General features: G+C 37.9%; 1 protein-coding gene across 13 annotated transcripts in view; it reads left to right on the top strand.

Moving 5' to 3' along the window:
- Window positions 1-22,705, top strand: part of zgc:152977 (SUN domain-containing protein 1) — a 47,071-nt gene that overhangs the window by 17,908 nt on the left and 6,458 nt on the right. For 6 of the 13 annotated variants that reach the window (XM_036572289.1, XM_036572295.1, XM_036572290.1 and 3 more), the window contains 18 exons: window positions 1,987-2,184; window positions 2,631-2,833; window positions 2,962-2,988; window positions 3,736-4,026; window positions 7,008-7,130; window positions 8,499-8,630; window positions 10,750-10,830; window positions 12,690-12,797; window positions 12,988-13,086; window positions 14,591-14,684; window positions 15,643-15,701; window positions 15,789-15,952; window positions 17,061-17,330; window positions 17,444-17,536; window positions 18,381-18,424; window positions 18,536-18,680; window positions 20,420-20,686; window positions 20,770-20,854. In XM_036572289.1, coding sequence (XP_036428182.1) covers window positions 1,987-2,184; window positions 2,631-2,833; window positions 2,962-2,988; window positions 3,736-4,026; window positions 7,008-7,130; window positions 8,499-8,630; window positions 10,750-10,830; window positions 12,690-12,797; window positions 12,988-13,086; window positions 14,591-14,684; window positions 15,643-15,701; window positions 15,789-15,952; window positions 17,061-17,330; window positions 17,444-17,536; window positions 18,381-18,424; window positions 18,536-18,680; window positions 20,420-20,686; window positions 20,770-20,854 — 2,483 coding nt within the window. The remainder of the gene's footprint in view (window positions 1-1,986; window positions 2,185-2,630; window positions 2,834-2,961; window positions 2,989-3,735; window positions 4,027-7,007; window positions 7,131-8,498; window positions 8,631-10,749; window positions 10,831-12,689; window positions 12,798-12,987; window positions 13,087-14,590; window positions 14,685-15,642; window positions 15,702-15,788; window positions 15,953-17,060; window positions 17,331-17,443; window positions 17,537-18,380; window positions 18,425-18,535; window positions 18,681-20,419; window positions 20,687-20,769; window positions 20,855-22,705) is intronic. The other 7 variants (XM_036572291.1, XM_036572293.1, XM_036572294.1 and 4 more) reach the window with 7 other exon arrangements.

A 22,705-nucleotide genomic window follows, 5' to 3' on the forward strand; every position in this document is an offset into this window, starting at 1 on the left:
CTTCTGTGTGTCAGTACACTAAGTGGTTGACAGGGCTATATTTTGCAAACTTGTTTTTATTTTGTTTACACCTTCATGCTCTTATCCCTCCCACGAATACATACACATTCTTGTCTGTAAATAAGGGCTGAAGCTTAAAGCGTCCTGACTTTAAAGCATCTGTCATTTACTGTCTTTCCTTGGAACCACTGTCAATGATCTAAATTAGGCACTGGTGCACATCCTATCAGAGTAGAGGGGAATGGGCTTCTGCTATGCATATAGTCACACGTGAAAGACTAAACGTTTTTGGTGTTACTTATAAACTGTAGAGCATGGGTGGGCAATGTGATATTATTATTGTGATAATTTGTCATATTAAGTCACAGTATGCTTTTCTGACTATGTTGTGACTGCTGTTAGTACTTGAGGACTGACCAACGTTTCATTGAATTTTGTGCAGTACAGTATGTAAAATGTTAAATTGTCATATTTACAGTTTTTGAAAGTATTTTTACTGGGGCTTTTTATTTCCTGTTCTAATTTATCAAACCACTGAAAAATTAAATATCATAATACTGTGTTGTGAAATGTCTTGCCTTATGATAGTTTTGTCAAATTGCCCACCCCTACTTTAGAGGGGCTTATTTTGTTAATTGGCCAGGCCACTCTGAGTAGTATATAATCAGAGCTCTGTAGAATAAACATATTTTAAACTAAATTATTGGATCCTCTGAAAATATGTGCATCTTCACACTCCTGTCTGTGAATAACAGTTATTTCTTTAAAATGATAAATCTGTTGCCTGGTGATTTTAGTTTAGTTGATTTATTCAATAAAAAACAATATTTCTTATCTGCAGTTACTTTTCCTTTGTTTACTATACTGTCAGCATTTGTATTTTAGACTGTACAACAAGTGTATCTTTGTTTATGGTAAAGTAAAAGCCATACTGGCTCCTATGCTTCCTGTCATGTATTGCGTCGGTTAGAATGGCTGCAGGCTTGCCTGTATTGTAGAGAATTGTAGTGCTGTCCTGTGTTGGCATACAAATACAGTGCTGGTGCTGCCATTAAATAAGCGTGCTACCAAATAATGGTGGCTCTGCTGTTGAAAATGAAAGGTTTGTATCCTGCTTTTGAGAAATCAGCATAGTTCTGTGTTTGACTTGACTTGACATTATTAGTTGTAGGGCTTATTTGCCCAACTCAGATTAAGATTGTAGTGTATACTAAATAGGGCCATCATGTTCATGAAGTTTTAGTTGATGATTGTCGTAAATAATTCAGTTAATAATTTTGTCTCTTCTTGTTCGTTGTTTGCTACTATTAAAATACAAGCTTAAAGTGGCCACCTTACTTGCTAGCTATGTTTACTTGGCAAACACTGACAAGGCTTCATATTGCTTGTTTAAAAATCTAAGCCGAAAACACTTCTTCTGCCAGCATACATACTTAAAAGGTTATAATTAGCTACATAGCTAACAAATAAACTACGCAGTGCTGGCCTTTAAAAATGTTAACGCACCAAGTTAGCAGTTACAACATTTTTGTTTTCGTATGTATGTTGCGCCCCATAATGTCTCAGTGAATTCATTTACTTTTTTTTTTTTATTACATTTATTTGCCTAAACCCGCCACACGCAATTCACGTTTTGTTTGTTGTGGTATAATATGACTGAATCTCACAACTGTGCAGAATGATTGCTGCAAGCTTAAATAACTCATCTCAAATAATTGAAATTAGACGACTATGTAATAATTGTCAGGCCTAATACTACATGGGCCTTTTAATGGTGGAACACCCTTGACATTGTACTTCAGCTCACAACCAGGCCTAATTCATGTTCACAAAACCAGCCCTTACAGTCTATTAAAAAGTTAAGTGTGTGTGTGTGTGTGTGTGTGTGTGTGTGTGTGTGTGTGTGCGCGTGTGTGCGCGTGTGTGCGCGTGTGTGCGCGTGTGTGCGCGTGTGTGTGTGTGTGTGTGTGTGTGTGTGTCTCTCAGCTCCAGCTACTCTTCATCTGCACTTGATTACGAGAGGGAGCACAAACTTGCTCCCGTGTTCGACTCACCCAGGATGTCACGACGCAGCCTACGGCTGAATGCCAGCACCTCTCACTACCGTGATGACAGTCTGCTGGACTCCTCCCAGAGCCGCAGCATCTCCTACAGCACAGGAGGCTCTGTTCACAAGGAGAGCAAGTGAGCTGGATTTATTTCTGAAAAGACTGTGCCTGCAGGACCAAAAACCTAGACTGGTTTCATCCCTGCAGGTTCAGTTCTCTTACTTTTTATTAAAGCAATGATTTGGCCAAAAGATTTAATTCACAAAACTTTATTCTTATGCCAAATCAAGCTGGTTATAAAGATCTGTTTTGAGTTTTAAGTTTGCTTTTTTAGCTTTGCATAGGAGCTGCGAGGCTAATGTAGACAAGACAAATGCTTTACACAGAAACACATGCTTTACACAGACACTCCTATGTATGTATATATTTATATCTCACTTCTTCAGATGTGTCTAATTGAAATCAGGTGCACCACCTGTGGCGTAGCTAAAACAGAAGTAATTTTGCCCATACTTTTTATGCAGAGAACAGTTTATTTGGTTTCATTTATTCTCTGTCTGGCTCTCTCTCTGTCTCTTTCAGAACATTGAAGAGCAGGAGGTCCCATAACACCACATCTGGTTCAGGTTCTCTGCTTCAGACTCCGGTGAAGAACCAGTCTAACTCTGTGCTGCAGGCGCACAACAGCAGCCTGCACAGCTGTGCTGCCAGCGATGCCTCACTCCTGTCCTCCCTGCTGGACGAATCATGCATACAGGAGCGCACTCTCATTGACAGCGTCTGGGGTCAGTGCATCAGACTGGACTATCTGCAGTTATATCCACCAGTGTGCCTCATGATGATGATGGTGATAATGATGGTGATGGTGATAAGCTGCTGAATGAATATTGTTTTCCTTTTTTTTGTAAATTAGGATTGGATGAGGATGGAGATCTCAAAGGTATGTCATCTCTCAAACTGATGTTGTACATGATACTTGATGGCTTTTTTTTCCAACAAGTATTTTGAATATGTACAAAAATAGACTGACAGTTACTGGAAGAATGTTATGTTTATTGTTGTGCCCTATAGAGGTCGTGGCTTTTTTTTACTTTGAGATTCACTGAAAGAGGCTCCCTGTTTAGAATGCCCTGAACTATTTTTTATTACAAATATATTTCACTACAGTTCTATTTAATTATGACTTTCTTGGAATCTCTTCAGTTAATGATGAAATATCTATAGAAATGTGATCTAGGGAACTATTTACACAGTGTGAAGTATAGACAACAAGACTAGTCTGAAAATGACCAGATAATTTTGTTTTAACCAAAAATGCATTCTTTTACAAGTACGAACACTATTACATTTTATCGCTGTTTTCACAGGTTTGTTTCCATCAATACAGTATGCACTGGGGAGTGAATAGTATGTTTTGAAACTAACAATGTGTGCATACGCAATTTCAAAAAAGTGGGAAAAGTTGACTTCACATGATATGGGCCCTTTAAGGACCATGTTACATTGTTTGTTACTTGTTACATTTACATTGTTTATACTTTGGGGGACAGAAGTGTACCTGTGCGCTCCTCTTTTTTTATTTATTTTTTTTTGTTTGTTTGTTTTTCCTGACTGTGTAGATTGATGCATTTGCTCAGGTGTGGATCTGTTTGTGCCTGACAGTTTTCTTTGGCATTTTTCCTTTTAGATCGGAATCTAAGAATGGATCGCAGTTTCACTTCTGTGAATAACAGTAATATAAGCATGGCTCAGACTCAGACATTCACTGTGACCAGCGGTTACATCTGCAAAGATTGCACTGCTGGCCACTCTGATAATAGAGATGCTCTGCCCGCCTACTCTACCTCCAAACCCTGCTCTTCCTCCTCCTGCTCCTACTCCTCCTCCACTTCTGCTCTGCACATTGATGCCAGAGATGGAGCCTCCTCTCCCTACACTACAGTTTACAGCAGAGAGAAAAGCCGTCGACACAGATCCGGTGAGAAATCATTCTGTGTGACTTGCAGAATAGGGCTTTCACCAAGACGTAGGACTTGGTTATGTGGTTTGACAGTTGACAAATGTTTTATATTTGGTGAAAGCGGCTCTGTGCCCAAAGCCCTCTAGATTTAAAGGTGGTTTTCCATTCTTATTCTGAAAGATCCCTGCCCTGGATATATTGATGTTCTTTCTGCTTCATCTCAGCTGAGGGGTATTTCATAATTCTGGGTTTTCCTCAAAGCTGCACGATTTAAAACAAAACTGTTTGTCCAGAAGAAATCCCTTACCTCCTCTCCAATTGCAGCATCCTGACTTGGGAATTCTTATGTATTCAGTTGTTCTGTGTCAAGTCTAAAGATTCAATCAGTGAGTGACATTGTTATGTAGGGTTGTAATTTAATGTAGAAGAGCATAATCATGGTTGCAAGGCAGGTCAGTATTATTTAATGAACTGAATATTTTGGTATTCATTCAATACTCTTAACTGAAAGCGCTAAACAATAAAAATGGAATGAAAGGGTAATTCTACCAGCCATGAAACAGTGCAGTGTAGAGAAACAAATGATATAATACATAATACATTCTTCTATAATGGTAGTTATAGGAACCAGTGGTCTCTGGTTGTGGCTATGCTCACATTAAAAGTCTAATTGCTCGATTCAGATTTTTTTTTTTCTCTGACTTTTTGTAACATGATGGTTTACGCTTATTTAGGTAAATCTGTCATAATGCAGACAAAACCTCTGTCCTGAAATTACCTGCGTACGCACATCCTATTCAATAACGTCATGTGATTTGAACCACGTGCATCGTGAACAACAGACTAGCAGAACAAGCCTTCATCGCGAACATAATTTTCTTTAAACTGCTCTCAGCTGTTCATTACTAGAGCTACACAAAGGTAAAAAAGCATAGCTTTTGCACTGTTTACTGGCTCTAACTTCAGGTTCAGCCTTGCTGTCTTGGTAACACTGAACGATGTGCATGCTTGGTTTAAAAAAATAAATAAATAAATAAATTCCACTCCGACCATTCTCACTAAGGTTACATGGCCTTGAATCTGATCTGTATTTGATCTAGGACCACATTTGAAATAGAGATGCACCGATACAACTTTTTCCCTTCCGATACTGATACCTGATCCTTCAGTATCGGCTGATACTGAATACCAATACTAACAACTTTTTCCCTTCCGATACTGATACCTGATCCTTTCAGTATCGGCTGATACTGAATACCAATACTAACTTTGTCTTGACTTGCGTAAGTCCTGATATTTATACAGCGAAATTTTAAAAATATTTTATTTCAGTAAAATCTATGTTCTGCATTACAAATAAACCATGCTCTGCATGGCTAGATAGCATTTACTTGTTGGATCATATTTATTAGATGCTTAAGAAAACTTTTATTTTTGTTTATTTACTGTATCTGTTTAGTATTTACTATTATATAATTAGAAATAAGAACCATGTTTAACAATTTACGTAAATGCAAAACGTCTTTATTGTGCAGAACAGTTAAAAACAGAACTGAGCAGTATACAGATAAACCTGTGGTGTTTACACATCAGCACACAGCAGCTTCTATTTCTCAAAAACAGAACTGAATGTTGTTTCACATACAAATATCTCAAGTCATTTGTTTCATAGGTGCGTCCTGTTCACCTGGCTGCATCTATGAGTTCAGGAAATATCAGTCATTCACGCTGTCAGTATTAGCGACTTGCAGTGTTTTTCTGGCTTGGTTGCAGTGACAGGCCGCGAGACCCTGCTGCTGAGTGGTACAGCTAACCGACGGAGGCGCACCACTGACGGAGCTATTGAACACACAGTCCCAGCTAGCGGGCTGCTATGCTAAAGGTTAAATCGAGGCTAGATGCTATCGTTACACCAATAGTCCAGCGGTTCCTTCGGCTCTCTAAGTAACATTAGCGCAGTCTGTAAGTGACCACACAGCGGCAGGCGAGTGATAACTAAAAGAGCAGCTCAGCCGTTCAGGTAAGCGGCTCTGTAAGCGTGTTTTTCTCTGCTGTTACAGATTCTGCCATGAGCATTTTTACTGCTACCCTGCTGACATGTTAAGTTCTGTCTACTGGAGCGCACGCACACGCATCAGAAATTGCTTTGTGGTATCAGTCATATATATTGCGTTAAAGTGCCAGTATCAGCGCCGATACTGATACAGTATTGGTATCGGTGCAACACTAATTTGAAAGTGGCTCAGATCTAATTTGAAAAGATCAGATTGTGTGTCCATGCAGCTCTGAAATAATCAGAACCTACATATATCTTATGAGTTTTCGTGTGTAATGTTGATAACGGTAAAGCAATGGTAAATCTGAGGGGGTAAAAGTTATTTTTAGGTATTATTTTGCATTGTAACGTCTTGCATGTACCTCTCTGCAATTAAATGGCTTTTATTACTTTTTAGACTGAAACCTACCTTAAAAACAAGGACTAGGCAGCATATTCACAATCATTTTGTAGGATAACTTTGTGATGTTGCTTTTAGAGGCATTAAACATCTCAGACTTCTGGTTCCCGTCACCACTACTGTGAACAATTATGACTCTCTAGAATGTTGGATTCTCCATTAAACCACTCTGTAAGACTGTTTACATCTTAATGATTTAATTATGCAGAAATTGGTGGAATTGTTCTTGAACTGAACAATAACAAACCATATTCAGCCATTCCAAAATACTTTATTATAAAAAGATAAATCTATGAAGTTGTTTAAAAAGACTTCTTTTAAAAATGTTATGTGAACATTATATGGCAGGGAGTATGTGCCATCAGGCAAACTCACGATGAATCTTTGCCAGTTCTTCAACAATATATATTTGAATTGATTTTCTTTTTTTTCCTTAAAAATGCAAGTCTTATGTTATGTGGCAGTGTTTGTGTTGTGTTCTTAAAGGCCATTGTGGATCATGTGCAGCTCCATGTGTTTTATAGGAGTCTGGTTTATCTTTAGGTCTGCTGAGACTGCTCTTTGAGGCCTGCCTGCATTACAGCAGGAAAGCTGCTGCCTCTGTAGTTTTTGTCTTTGCCCTGCTAATGCAGAGCATTCTGCCGAAGACTGATCAACAGGGCAAAGGTACTGTCTTTTTGCCTGCTTCTCAACTCAACACCTGCTGCCTTGCTGTGTTTTATCCTTATCCCCTTTTTTTCTGGTGCAATTAATAATTTTTTAAAACACCTGGTGGTGCTTCTGACCTTCTGCATTCTTTCTCTCTCACTAGGAAAACAGAGTGAGATAAAAGTTGTGCTTATGCTGTATAGGACCTAAAGAACAAGTGGTCATTAGTAGGTTTACTGTAATGCCATATAACTGAAATGTGAAAAGTCACTTTCGGCTTTTTTCAATTTGGAAGGTGCTGCATCATGGTCTTCCATTACAAAAAGAAGCAAGGACACCATTGGTCTCTGGTCCTAGTAATCTCCATGATGGCGTGATGTGCGCAGTCTGTCCTCTCCGATTCACTAGCCCATCCCCCTCCCCAGTAGTTTTTGGAGCAGACTATATATATTTTCAGTTTGGAGTATAGCTATGTGTTTACGGTTGAAGACTTGATGGAGGTGGAAGATAAAACATTGAATTTCGAAGCATCAATACAACAAAACGTTTTTTAAAAAAAGTTTGAGAAATGATGGAGATTTTAACACAACTTTATTTTGAGTATGTTTTTACATTTTACATGTCTATGTATTGCTGAATGCTTGGAAACAGACGTCTGTTATCAACCTCGATTGAGTAGTTTAGTATTGAGAGAACTTGAATATTCTAAGATAAAATTTGCTTTGGTAATAGAAATTTGTGAAAAATCTTATCTTGATCTTGTCAGATCTTAACTTAGACAGGACGTTTCTGTAATCTTGTTATTGATAGCAGTAAAGCCAGTGACAGCAGCACAAGTCAAAATTTTGACTGACCCGGACGTTAAATTCCACAGAAAATTCTTGATCACTAAACTAGTGGTAGATGAGCTGTTTTGGGTCAAGTGGCAGCGAGTTGCAAATATAGCTATACCCACAACTGAAATGATGCAAAGAAACTCTGGGACATGTAGGAATAATGCTTTGTAGGTTCTAGAGTAAAACAAGTGCATATCTCTAGAACTATACTCCAAAATGTAATTAAATTAAAATAAAATTAGTGGATTGTTGTGAGTTAATGAGTCTTGATGTGAATTCTGTTTTTATCAGCACTATAGGCTGAGGTTCACACTGCATGCAAATCAGCCAGAGAAGAGGGAGCTCCTGAGGCTTTCACTCTCACAATGTGACCAAACAACTTTCTTTAAGACTTTTACTCCTAACATCAGCATTTTCTTTATAATAAGTTTATTGAGACTCTCTGTACTCAGCTGTTATGTTCCTGGCGCCAGCAGTATTAATGTTGAAAATGAAAATGCTTATTGTGTTGGTTATTTGTATCTGTGTACTAACCTTCATCTCTCTACAGCCCTGCTGTGGTCAGTGACAGACTGGTGTGCGAGTTTGTGCAAGAAGGTGGCCAGCTTCTCAGCAGCAGCCCTCACACTGCTGACTCGGTCTGCTGGGCTAAGGGGAGCCAGCAGTGTCAGTGCTAATGGAGGTACTAGTGGAGGCTTGAATACTGCTGTAAGGGGCTCAACTGATGTTAAAATGTTAAAAAAATATATATACAAATAAATGAATATAATTACCAATACCAATTTTAAGAAGTTAAAAATTCTAAAAACTTATATAGGCAATAGAGTTTTGATTTAACTGGTAATACTTCCTTTTGTCACATATGTGACTTTCTGTGTGCTAGAGTTAAAAAAACATTATGATTAAGAACAAGGTCTTTAATGCATTCTACTTATCTTACCTTAAAACGTAACCTGAAAGCAGTTAAATAACATGAGCTCTTACAGTAGCTAGGTTTCCATCTGTGCATTTTTATGCAAACTTTGACATAACAAATAATAGAAACAGCAAATATCAAATAAAATCACCACATTCACTAAACTGCTTGTATGCTCGCGTGAGGTTGATGATTTTTTTCTCTTGAAAAGAAATGCCATAAACTGTGATGGAAATGCATTTATCACATTTATCACATTTATCACTGGCTATGGTTGCGAAACATGACAAATTAGCAAATACCAGTTGACTGATACGATGCATCAAATGTATTTTTATCTCATCGAAGGAAAAAAGCATTAAGGTGATATTAAACACTTAACGGACATAAAGTGCCTGTAGCTGATTAGTGAAGATTCTAGTGAAGTTTCATAAAATTAAACAAAACAGCAACGAGAAGTTCAAAGATTTCTCAGTAGAAGTCATGTTTTTAAAACACTGCTGTCGGAACAAAACTTTGTATCTCCTTTTTTGTTGTTTTTCAGTTTTTGACATAATTGAAAAAAAATGTTGCCCTTTGCATTGTGTGTAAATTTCATGATGAACAGACCAAAAGAAATGGCCCAGAATGCCTTGGAAAAATGTCTGGTTCCGTTGACTTACAGTTACAGTAAAAGTAAAGTATGTTTCTTTCTTTCTTCTGTAAAGTTCTCATTTTGGAGAAACGAGGATTTATTCAAACAGCGAAATGTTTTACAGCTGCAAAACTAATTTGCATCATTTTACATTACATTATTTCAGTAAATGTTCAGTTATCTGAGTTTAATTTGAAGGCTTGATAGAAACCTGACTACAAGGGCAATTTTAAAGCATGTTATCACTTCCACTTAAAGGGGAATCCCACCATTTTAATCATTAAGACGTAATTTAGACTGATTTAACGTGAAATGCGCTGTTTAGAGATCCTTCAGTCAGATTTATTTACAGTAGTGGTCATAGGAAGGGTTTAAAGCCTCTAAAAGCTTTCTCACAAAGTAATTGCATTAAATGATTATGAATATGCTTTCTGATGAATGGGAAATTGTCTCATGATAGTTTTTTTTAGATAAGCTCTTGGCATAAAATGCGTTTTGTAAATGCGTTAATGGTGGAGATGTACGTCAAATACTCCCCAAAGAATTGTTTAACGAAATGTTTTCCACTGGTTTTGTTCTGTTGAGCAAACGATACATTGGTTGGGCCTTAGTTACTGCCTACCTACTTGTTTCTTTTATTTCACAAAATGCAAAGATTGATGAGGTTTCTTAGATGCGACTGGGTGCCGAATCAGCATTGTGTTCTAAATTTGTATTTCTAAGAATCTGAGTCATCTGTTGTGTTCTTTCCTGGCTAAAGTGTCTCCTGCCAGTGTCTCCTGGCCTGTTTCTTTTCATCTGACTCTGTACTGAAACCTGTCTTCCCACTTGAGGTGTTGGTGTTTGTGGTTTTTGAGGTTTTGCTGACTGCGGTGTGAATCCACATCACCCTCAGAACCTGCTGAGTCACATCCTCTGTCTCCTATTAACCTCACACATTTAGCAGAGCACTTCAGATCTGACCTCTCTTCTGCAGTTTTTTTGCTTATCAGCTACTGTTTCACTGTGTCCACCACAGTTTAACCCTTTCTGTTGCAGCACTTTGTGTTGCTCTTACTGAGCTTGACGTATTACACATAACCAAATGGACCCCTCTTCTGTTGGAATTACCTTGGTTACATGCAAATTCTGCCCTTCTCTGTCCACTTCTGCACATCCTGAGCTCTGATCACATGGATAAGAGGAAGGCAAACAGACTGAATTGAGAAAACAGAATGATTTGAGATATTGTGTTGTCCTGTTTTTCTGCAGGTCACGCTGGTTACTGTGGGACCATGAATGTAAATGAACTGGTGACTCAGAAGGAACATCAGGATCTCAGTGGCCCTCTCTGTAAGTATACCTCTATACTACATTATAAGCACCTTGACATGCAGTGGACTTGCCACAGATATCAGCAGTGAGAATCTCTTACCATGCAGCAGTTTGCTTCTGTATGATAAGTGTCAGCACGTGAAAGTTTATCAAGTGTTGGACTCAAGGATGTTAATCATGTTCTTGCACACAGCAAACAAAACTACCATGATTCCCTGAAATGGATGCAGAAAGACTGTACCATAGCCTTCAGTCAAGGAGACAGCATTTGTTCACAAACACAGCTGCTCTATTCACTCCATTCATATGTGGCAGATCAGTTTTAGATGTATATGTTTCTGACCTAATGATATGTCCTTTTTTGATCTTGCTGTTATGTTAACGTCTTATTCTCCAGGGTGTATTTTGGTTTTTCCATCTGAATTTACATGACCAAATTGTAAGGCAAATTATTCAGTAACTGCATGAAATAAATGTACATTTTTATTTTATTTATTTATTTTTTGTAAAAGCTCCCCTCAAATGAACAGAAAATGTGTTTTATGATCATACACATATTGCTATATGCTTACAATTTACTGCTGAAAGCTAAAAATCTTTGACGCTCTTTGTATTATATTATAAAAATAATTTTTACAGAGTGCATCACTGAAGAGACATCATCTGTTTATAGTTTATAGCCCAGATTTGTGGAAAAATGTGTCAACTTTCAGTAGACAAAAAAAGTGAGTTCAGCTTCTTTTATTATAAGGGTTTAAAATTACATTACCCATCTATTTGACTGGAAAGAAGACAGTTACAGCTCTCATATGACACCTACTTTTTGAGTGTAGCTTATGAAATATGAAAGTTATGAAGAATATGATAATGTGTTTTGGAACCACCGTTGGTCTCAAGGAGTTGAAGAGGTTTGGTTTGTTTTATATTGTTTGATCTACAAATGGGTCATTCTCATGAAACAGACGCAATACATGATTAATTTTAACTGGCAAGTCTCTGAAAAAAAAAATTAAATTAAAGTCTCTAAAAAAATGTAAAAAAAAAAATGAACCATAGGTTTTAAATCTTGATGGCTGCTTTGTGGTAATGAGCTAAAATCACAGAATACTGTTTTTTGTGACATGTGTAGGTGCTAATAATTAACTAATTAATTAGTAATTAAATGGTAAAAGTCATTATTTACAGATTTATCTGCATTTGGACGGAGTATGTTCCACCCAGAATGCTATTATATCCTACAGCCAGATGTGGATCGCAGAGACTGTGCTTGTTCTGCCGCAGATGTGATTGAGTAGTTTACCTAATGTTGTCACTTTGTTTGCTGTTCGTTGTGGTTGTGTTCAAGGCTTTTGCTAACATTGCCAAAGCTCACATGAGCTAAGTAGGAAGAAATAAACCTGCAGGAGTTTTTGTCTTCCTATTTCTCCCCCCAAAGAAAGTGCTAGTTTCTTTAGTCTATATATTTAGTGTGACGTTTGATGTGGTGTCAGACTTCTTGCTTGCTCAAAGATCCCCGCCCCCTTTCCACTTGGCAAAACGTATCATAGGTAGATTCTTTGGAAAACATGCAATATTTATTTTTATTGTTTTTTTGCAGTGTTCCTCACCATCTGAACAAAGCCTTGAGAATTTGGTCTGTCATTGTAAAATGTTACTAAAAATCTATTTAAAATCAATTAAGTCGTTTAGGTTTCATTTTAATTATTAATCAGGTGCCATCATTTATAAAAACCATTTAGGTTTTAGTTTTTTAGTTAGGTTAAACCCAAGAAAACCCAAGAGTAAAAAGTGCATGTGCTTTTTTATTATTATTATTATTATTATTATTATTTGTTTATTTTCCACATTTTCTGTTTGCTCACTCTTGAATCCAACAGGTGACGACTGCAAAGGGAAGCAGAATATGAAGACAAGCACAGACTACACACGGCCGTGTAGGGCCCAGCAGCTCTTAGGGGCTCTGTGGTTCCTTTTCATTTTCACAGGTTGTGCTCTCAGTAGTATTAATCTGTTACACGTGATGTGTAATGATGGCTCAAGACTTACTGAGTGCATTACATTTACATTAATTGTTCCTTACATTAATACATGTGATTGCTACAAAGTTGCATGTTTATTGGTTGCAATCCGTAAAGATAATTTTTTTACTCTGCTTTCCCCATTGGTGGTGTCCAGGCAGCAGTCTGCTGAAGGCAGGGCAGAGGCTTCTTTCAGCAGGCTACTTTGTCATGTGGAAGATCCTGTCTGTTCTGTATTTGGCTGCAGTGTCTCCAGGTCATTGTAATGTGATTTTTAGGCTTTTTTGAAAAAGCTCTGCATGATATGTGATGTCCAGCAACAAGAATTCTCATCTTTGTGTTTCAGCCTTACCCTCCCCAAGAGCTCTATCTCCTTTAAGGGGAATTCCACCAAATTGCTTTCAAGATTTCTGCATAATTCCATGGTTTGATGTGAAATGGTTTATTGTAGACAAACTTACTAGCTCGTCACAAGTATAGCCATTTTGTTTGCCATCCACAAGACCATGTGTCTAAGTTTTTATGTGTAGTGTTTATAATGGTAATTTTGAAAACATTTTTTTCTTTAGGGGCATTTTTTAGCTAAAATGTGTCAGGTATCCAGCTCTGCATTCATAACCATTTCGTGTAATTACTTTCTTTGAGGTAATTTTTAGAAGCATTAAAAGCTTCAGACATCTGGTTCCTATCACTGCCACTGTGAACAATTCTAATTCGCTACATTTCTTTAGGACAAAGAATTTCACATCAAAGGTTTTAATAATGTACACATTTTGATCTGGAATTCCCCTTTAAAGTGACAGTTTGGCAAAAATGTGCACAATCTTTGAGGCAAGTGTGTGGTACTTTTATGCATTCAGTTTGCACAATGCTAACTAGTGGTCATAACCTTCTGTTATTTGTTAGTTACGTTAGCCTTGTAGCTCCAGCGCAAATCTAAAGAAGCAAGCATCAGACCCCAAGCACATCTTAACTATTATATTTGGAGTAAAATGAAAAAATGTGTACAATTGCACTTTTGCCCAAACCGTCATTTTAAAATAGCTCCTCTTGTTTCTGATGCTATTCCTCCGTACCCTTTATAATGTGCATTTTTTGTCAAAACATCCAAATTACTCCTAGTCCTGACAAGCTTATGCTGTTGATCACCACCGAGAATGTTTTAGGCTGGGTTGGCTTGTCTTGGCAGAGGGCCCACATCTGACTAATGAGATTTATTCCAGCTTACCTGGTTCCTAGAAAGGGAGACATTGCTTTATAGTTGTTTAGATAAAGCCACAACCAGGAAATATAGAACAAGAGTGGTATCCCTGGCATTGACAGAGTCAGATGTTTCTTACCTCAAATATTTTGACAGAACTCTGAGGGGAAGTACAAACTGTAAGTGCTTTTAAAGAAATGCATTCAAAAGCTATAAATGGAGCATTTAAATTGAATCTTCAATCCCTGTTAGTGGCTTTTACTGTAATTTGGTCAAAAGTGTTTTGAATGTTTTTGGCAGCATATTCTTTCCTCACACAATAGCTGCAGAGTCAGGGCAAAATCTTAGCTGTTGTAGCTGATTTGGTGGTGCTCTTCTCCCCTCAGTTTGTGTGGTTGAGTGGGTGTGTTTGTATGACTAACATAGTAAAGCAGATGCAGCTTCCTACTTTTTTCCCTCAGCTGATTACTCACCCTAATCTCTGTGGCTGCAGTCCCTTTACCTCACTAGCCCATTATCTAATCCCAGTTTATGTATATATGTGTGTGTGTGTGTACAGGCAAGGCAGCTTCGGGGGCATTCTGGTGGATAGGAACAGCATGGTACCAGTTGGTCACACTCATGTCTCTACTGAACGTCTTTTTCTTGACAAGGTGAGTTAATATAAGTATGATAAGAATGCACTTGCTGCCTAGCTTGCACAAAAGATTTATAAAGCACAGGATCCAATAAGATGAGTGTCTGGCCTTATCCGCAAGGGATGGTGTGGCTGCAAGCATTCATTCCAAACACCTGATTCTAACTGATTAAGCTCAGTCCTTAACAGCTGATCATGTGTGCTCCTGCTTTGTTGGAATGAAAACCTGCAGGCACACTAGCTGTTGGCAGATACGATTGGTCATTCCTGCAGTACAATCACAAATCTAGAGGAAAGAAAGCACACTGAAAAGAGGGACAAAATGTGCCTGTGTTATTGTTAGACCATTTAAAAGGAAATTTCACTAATTCATCAAAGTTTCCGCTTAATTCAGCTTTTGAGATGTAAACAAAGTCATTCAGAGTGGTTTGATGTGAAATAGGGCATTGTAGAGAAACACACTAATTCTAAACAGAATGTCTATAGTCACATTAAAAACATAGCAACCCCTGGTTCCTGTCATGACGACTGTAAAGAAGTTAGTTTTGAAACACGGACCAAAACGAGCAGTAAACCTACAGTGTTTTGAGATGATATATGTAATATTGATAGTAAAGTAAAAAAAAAACTGAGTACTATTTTTCCCTTATTATGCCCTGCATATACCTCCTCAATCATTTATTTTGTAAGCCAAAAATCTTACCTCAAAACTGTGATAATGTCTGTCATTAGGCAACATGGATATCAGGCAACCATAGGAGGCCTTTAGAGACGTTAAACGCTTCACATGTCTGGTTCAGACCACCTAGAATGACTTGGTTAACCGTCTTAATCATTTAATTCTTCAGAATGTAGAACATTTTAAACCAATTAAACAAGCTAATTATGTTGTCCCGCTTCTTTTTGCTTATATTTAAGTTCAAATAGGCACTTGTTTTCAGGCTTATTTTTCCTTTGTATATCTTCTCTTCCAGGTGTCTGCCCATATTGCGGAAAATTCTCCTGATTCTTCTTCCTTTTCTGCTGCTCCTCGGTAGGTTCAGCCTCACACGTGCCGCTGATAAAAGCTCTCCCTTTGATATTTGTGAGAGTCCGTCCTGACTTGTTCTCTTTTATGTAGCTCTTTGGTACTGGGGTCTTTCCAGCTTCTGGGCCATTTTGCCTGTAGCAAACAAGATGACGAGAACGACTGACTCTTCGCTTAGCTTCACTTCAGCGCAGACACCCATGGATAAAGCCAGCGAGAGTCAACCTGGCAGTGGGCCGTCATACACACACTATGAGGTACATAAATATCACATGTTTATTTTCCCTTCTAGGGCTGGAAAATATGGCAAAAAGAGTTTCATGATTATTTACGTATTTGGTTTGTTTTTTTTTGTTTTTTTTTGTGGATTTTTACCCTGTTCTTCCCCCCTCAGTTTAGTTGTGGCCAGTTCCACTCTCTAGCTAGCTAAGATATCAAATCATGCTACCAAGTTGGGAAGGTGAAGGCTAACACGAGCTTCCTCCGCGTCACGTGAAGCACTACCACATTTTTTTGAACTGCTACTAACGCAACATTATTTGACAGCTCAGCACACTTTGAGAACACTAACTTTTTAACTGTTGTACTTACTATTGTAAGTTCAAATAAAGTAAAAAAAAAATGATGTTTAAAAAATGTTTAATTACTGAACTCTTGAAGATGGGGCCTGTTTCAGTACCTCTTTTAATATGCTTTCATCAGCTTGGACTTGCCATTTCCCCCTCTAATAAACTTCCTACAACTGAAGTTTATCAGATGACTGCTCACAGGTGTGAAGCATCAAGTGTAAATGTCAACTTCAGCAGCAGAACCTACCCAGAAATTATTGCAACCTGATGCAATATCTTTTTCAAACCTAAAATATTACAGATGTAACCGTTCAAAGCCATAGCAATAAAAATACTTTGTATTGTACTAATGTACTATGTACTAATCTTTTATGCACTATATGGCCGAAAGTATGTGGACTCCTGTTTGTGAAGTGTTTCAGCCACACCCATTGCTAACAGAGGGAGAAACTCACCATCCTCTCTTTATTTAGCATTTTGCATGCTCTGCATCATTCTACCAAGTTAAACAGAACCAGTCACTCTCTTGGACTGCCAGGACCATCTGAATTCAAACTTGTGATCTCCCAACTGTAAGCTAAACTTTAGATTAGCTGTGCTCTGTGGGAGCTCTGTTTAACTCTCTATTTAATTAAACATGCATTTTGTCAGTGTTTTTGATTTAAAAGATACAATGCACTCAACTGTATAATGATGCAATTTATCATGATAATAATAACATTTCATCATATCGCCCACCTCTGCCCTGTAGAAATTTTAACCAGCATAGAAAGTAAAACTGCCTCTCTGCTCTCAGCAGGACATAACTTTGGCAGCTGCAGCATACTCAGAGAGATTGACCCAAATAGAGCAGAGTCTGGCGCAGCTGTGGGAGCGGGTGGTGGCATCTGGCAGCAGGCAGGAGCAGCGACATGAGGAGGTGCTCAGCCTCTACAGCTCTTTAAGAGACCAGCTGCACACACACACAGACAGAGAGAGCGTGGGCCAGTGGGTAAGTACACTAATGGAGCAGAGAGTCAGCCTGCTGAGAACACAGATGGAGAAGGAGAAGCAGCAGTCGCAGCAGGTGAGGGGCACAGAAAGTGATGTGGTATTCAAGACAGTAAAGCTGGAGGGAAGTTGAAGAATGTGACTGATGCAGAGCTCTTTTTTTCCCCCTCTGATTTTGTTTCCCTCCAGCATCAGGAGGAGTTTGAACAAGAGAGTCAAACTCAGAAGTCCCGGTTAGCTGAGGTTGAGACTCTTCTTAAGAACTTAGCACTTAAAACAGAGGTACTGCAATGCACTTGTATTTGCCTTACTGTTATTTATGCACCTTCCAGTGTGTACACTAGGCATGGGCATTTTAGCTATTTTCGCTATTTAAATATTTTTAGATGAGTTCCATTTGAATTTTTGTTGTAAGAAAATATTTTATTATAAATAATGATCAAAAACCTCCTGAAAAATACAGAAGGTGTAATATTTATTGCATTTAGATGCACCAATATGGAATTTCTTGGCCAATACAATAACTGAGAATTAACATCTTTTGTGGCCAATACCAATATCATAAACTGATATTCTGAATTAAGTATTTTAATTTAATTCATTTTTTAATGTACTACATTGTTATAAGTTGGTTTATTTATTTTCTTATTTATTTATTTTCTTATTTGCAACAGTGGATCCTCAAAAATAAGAATTCTTAAAAATAAAAAAGACACACAGAATTAACTAACTAAAGTAATTAAAAATGTTCAAGATCATCATTACCCAACAATAAACCAGATACTAGGCTATACAAATCTTCTGTATGCAGCTAAAGGCTGCATGCTAAGGGAACCTTCTATAGTAGACTGAAAATAAGTGAGAAAAAATTACGGGGAAGGGGAATAACCCCCCACAAGGTAATTTGTTTGGCTAAGTGTGGAGAAACAGGCTAATAGGTTTAGCTGATTGGTATAGTATATTAATTGTCCTTACAAATAACTGTATGGGTCAGTACCTCTGACTGTTATACTGAACTGTTTGAAAATGTGCATATTTGATTAACCTCACCAATCCCTGCATATGCGTACCTGGTTCTAACTATGTCTTGTTTTAATATGACACAATTTATTTTCTGAATTTGAAGGAGTTACAGAGAAGACAAGATTCTGAGACGACATCCTCTGTCAGGTCAGTCAATCAGTACAGTTTAAAAGTTACCGTGTGTGGGTTTTGCATCTGTAGTAAATGTTAATGGTCCAGGAAAGCTTCTGTTCACCACCTGAACATGTTTCTCCTCAGTGGGGAAGTGGATGATGCCTCCCATTTGACTCTACTAGCAGAAGTGCGCAGGCTGGAGGAGGCATTGGAAAGCATCAGGACTGACCTGCAGGGCATGATGGGCTGTAAGGGCAGATGTGAACAGCTGGACTCCCTCCATGACACAGTGAGTAAAATACTTGTTGCTATTAAAACCATCTGCTTGCTTTACCATATAGTTTATTGTTAACTTTGTTTTAGTATTTAACTTTGTGAATTATCACTTACTGTTTCTGTGCGGCCTGGCAGCAGTGATTGACAACACAAGTTTTTCTTTACACTACTCTTGAAACTGAAGTTTAGAATTACTTGTCATTATAATAATATTTTTTTCAGATAATCACTGAAATATCGACTGCTTTAGATATTAGGTTTTCAGGGTGTTTAACATAATTGTTAATCTTATTCATCTGTTTGTCATTTTCATGCAGCTGCCGTATTAGCTGTTCTGCTGCGCCTCAGTGAGAGCAATGGTGGAGAGTTACTGAACTACAGTACTGAAAAAAACTATGTTCAAAAACAAAAAGTAATTGGTGTTGACTCATAGGTGGTTCCAGTTAATTAATGATTTAGAGTCATTATCATCATGGAGGTGCAAACACTGTTATACTGATTTAAAAATACTTTTATAGGACTCCTCATGCTACACTCATCTAACTTTTTACATCTCTATGGATACGAACATTTGATAAAAACCTTAATGTAGTCTTTACAGTCTCATTTGTTGTATTTAGTACACAGTACATCCCAAAGCTCTGTGAAAGCCTGGATATTATTAAATGTAGCTACAGATGCTGCTGCTTTAGTGCTGGATGGACTAAAGCAGTACGGACTTAAAAGAGAAGAAAAAAAACTGTATGTGAGCTGACGAAAGAATGTGAAATTAGCTATGAATAAAATATTAGTGTGGTTACCTTAGTTATCCAATGTTAGGTAGATCTGAATTGTGTGGACCAACTGTAGGATTACGTATGGCGATTGTGTTGAGTAGTTTGATCAGTTTAGACAGCTTTTGCACAGTTAATGTTAGTGAGATTATTTATATCACTGTAATGAAACATTCTCATGTCAGTTGGCTTCTACAGCAAAACAGTAAACATTTCACTTCTGTTTTCTGACAACTGTTTACCCATTAATTTGTAAAAAACGCAGAATGCATTTTGATTCTCATAGTCAATAAAAGCGGGGCTGTCATGCAGTGAGGTCACATGATTTTTCATTTACTATGGAATTACTAGATTCTGTAGATTCTGTTCATCAGTCTGGATTAGGGATGTGCTCAGGTATTGGAGTACTCAGATAACCATTCTAGGTGCCAGTGTTCAAATATTGAAAGCACTGTATTTTCTGTATTTATGTATGCCCATGTTAATGTTGCATCATGTAAAGAAAATATACATGCCAACAGTTCACTCAAAAAGCTGTGTAGTTTTACAGGCTGTAAAACATGACAGTTTTCTTGTGTCCAAATAAAGTGTGTATATTATGTTATACTTTGCTACTATGGGACACACATGCCTTAACATGAGTGTTAGGATAGGTACTCTAGCTGGCTGAAGCTAGAACTAAAACAATGGGAAGATATTTCTGTTTTTTTATTTTTTACAGCCTGAAGTTGTTTGACATCTTTGAAATTTGAGTACTAGCATCATATTATAATTATTTTATACTTGAGTCTGCAACAGAATGGGTTTTGTATAATTGAAAATGGGCATTCCGAGAGTATTTGTCTTTTTTTGTTACATTGGTCAAAGTTTGGTCAGAGTTTGGTGCTGGTGTCTGTTAGATTGCTTTTTCTGCCTAGAGCTACTGAAGGGCTTTCAGGACTGGTGGAAAGATCATTTCTGCTGTTTTTTTCCGGTGCAGGTGTCTGAGCAGGTGAGGCAAGAGCTGCGGTCACTGCTGTATGGCCGCGAGCAGCCAGAGGGAGCAGAGCTGCCAGATTCTGTGCTGCAGTGGCTGTCTACTTGGTTTGTGAGCAGCTCAGACCTACAGGCCTCACTCATTTCCCTGGAGAGGAGCATTCTGCGTAATGTGTCCCTTCAGCTGGAGCAGATGCAACAGAAGCCCTGTGCAGAGACGGTCACTTGGGCTGTCCGAAAAACCACTGACGAAGCAGGTTTATCTGAAGAGGTGAAGAAAGTAAAGACACTCCTATTCGATTGTCTCCTGATAACTATTCAGCACTCACTAATTTGTATTTTTTTTCTTGCCAGAATGTGCAGCTTATTGTGCAGAATGCCTTGAAGCTCTATTCCCAGGACCGCATTGGCCTTGTGGATTATGCTCTGGAATCTGGAGGTACAGTATGGAAATTGTTTACAAGAGGCACATATAGGATTGCTTGAAAGCATCCCTGTCTGGGCAAAGTATATTTGATGATTTTGGTGAACTATGGTTGTGATGGTCTTTCATTGATGTCCATCATGGTTGACTCATGTTTTTAGATGTGTATGAAATCAGTGCATTTCTAGCCATGCGTTCATTTGGTAAGGGCTTGTGGATAAATTGTGGAAATTTGTAATGTTCTGGAAAAAACTGTAGCAGAAATGTGTTTTGACCATCAAAACAAGCCACAGCACGAAAAGCAGGAACCGTATTCGTTTTCATGCCATTACATTCTACTCGTTCTCTTCAAGCCAAAGCTGTAACAGACTGCCTTATGTTAAGGGGAACCTATTATGCTCATATTCGGTGTTCATAATTTTATTTTTGGAGTCTACTAGAATAGATTTACATGCTGGCCGGTAGGCGGGAAATATGGATTGTGTTATGAGAAAAGTAGGAGGTTTCTGTGGGAGAGAGTTACGCCCGGTACTTTGAGCTTTGTAACTTTGCAGACAGTTGACATGCATGCAGAGCTATATAATGCGCTAAAGAAAAGGGAGAACATGGAGAAGCATAATGGGTCCCCTTCATAGGGCCCATATAGTGAAAACCTCACTTTTTTGATACAAAGGAGTTTGAAGTAATATGTAAACATTGGCAAAGTTTCAAAACATAATCTGCACTACCTAATATGTATGTTCCATATATAGAAAATATGCTGCAAAAACACCCCATTTTGAATATGTGATGTCACAAGAAACAATTTGTTTACGTCTGTCCACCTCTTCAGCCTACAGCAGTTTAGCTCTGCCCATTCATATTGAACTTTTAGGAAGTGTTTTTTGCAGAGTGCTTTTTGAAGGAGGCACAATACAGGATAGCCAGTCAGAACAGAGCTCATTGGTCTTACATCACTCATAAATGCACAGTAACAAACAGCCTGTTTAATTGTAAGGGATATAGAGAAGATAAAAAATAGGAATGTAAAAATGATTTGACCATTTTTGGTTCATAAAACCACACAAATGTTTTAAGTGGACAGTGAATAATGGGCTCCTTAGAGGAGAAATTCACAGATTTTCCAAAATATTAAAACAAATTCAATGTGTTGATATGAAATGGTTCACTGACATAAAATTTGCACACCTTCCTTCTCTGCTTCCTGTGGGCGTGGCTCCTGTTCCTGTTTTACCTCATCTTCATCTTCAGCTTAATTAAATGTATGTTCCCACGCGTTAACTAACATAACTGAAATGACAACTCTGCTTTTCAGTGTCTGCAGTCGACTCGTTTGACTGGTTTATTTTTGCTGAAATGCTCCCATACTTTTCAGAGTTTCGGTCTCGCTCTTTTGCCCCACCTTCCGCACGCTCTCTCCGCCGCGCCATCATACAATATGTTCTTCATTAGTACAAAATGCAGTCATGCCACACAATGGAAGCGATACCGGCCTCACTTCCTTTAATGCATTGCAGTTACAAATTAATGACGCGTCAACACTGAAATTCTAAATCGACAAATTTTTATAATCCACGTTTGTCGATTATGTCGACTAATCGTTGCAGCACTAGGTGATAGGAACCAGAAGTTAGAATGTCTACAACACAAATTTATACATTTTATTTGCTATCAAAATGACCTGTGAATCACGTCTTCTGCGTTTTTATGTGTTGGTAATGATAAAATAGTAGTAAATCCACTAAAAGTTTTCTTTGGAGACTGTTTTGCCTCACAGCACCGTCCATGTACCTTTCTGCAATGAACATTTTTTTAAAAAATAGAATTTAGTTTAAAAGCTTATCTCACACTGTTGTAAACCAATGT

This window comes from Colossoma macropomum, unplaced genomic scaffold, assembly GCF_904425465.1.
Source record: "Colossoma macropomum unplaced genomic scaffold, Colossoma_macropomum, whole genome shotgun sequence".
In the NCBI taxonomy this organism is placed as follows: Eukaryota; Metazoa; Chordata; class Actinopteri; order Characiformes; family Serrasalmidae; genus Colossoma; species Colossoma macropomum.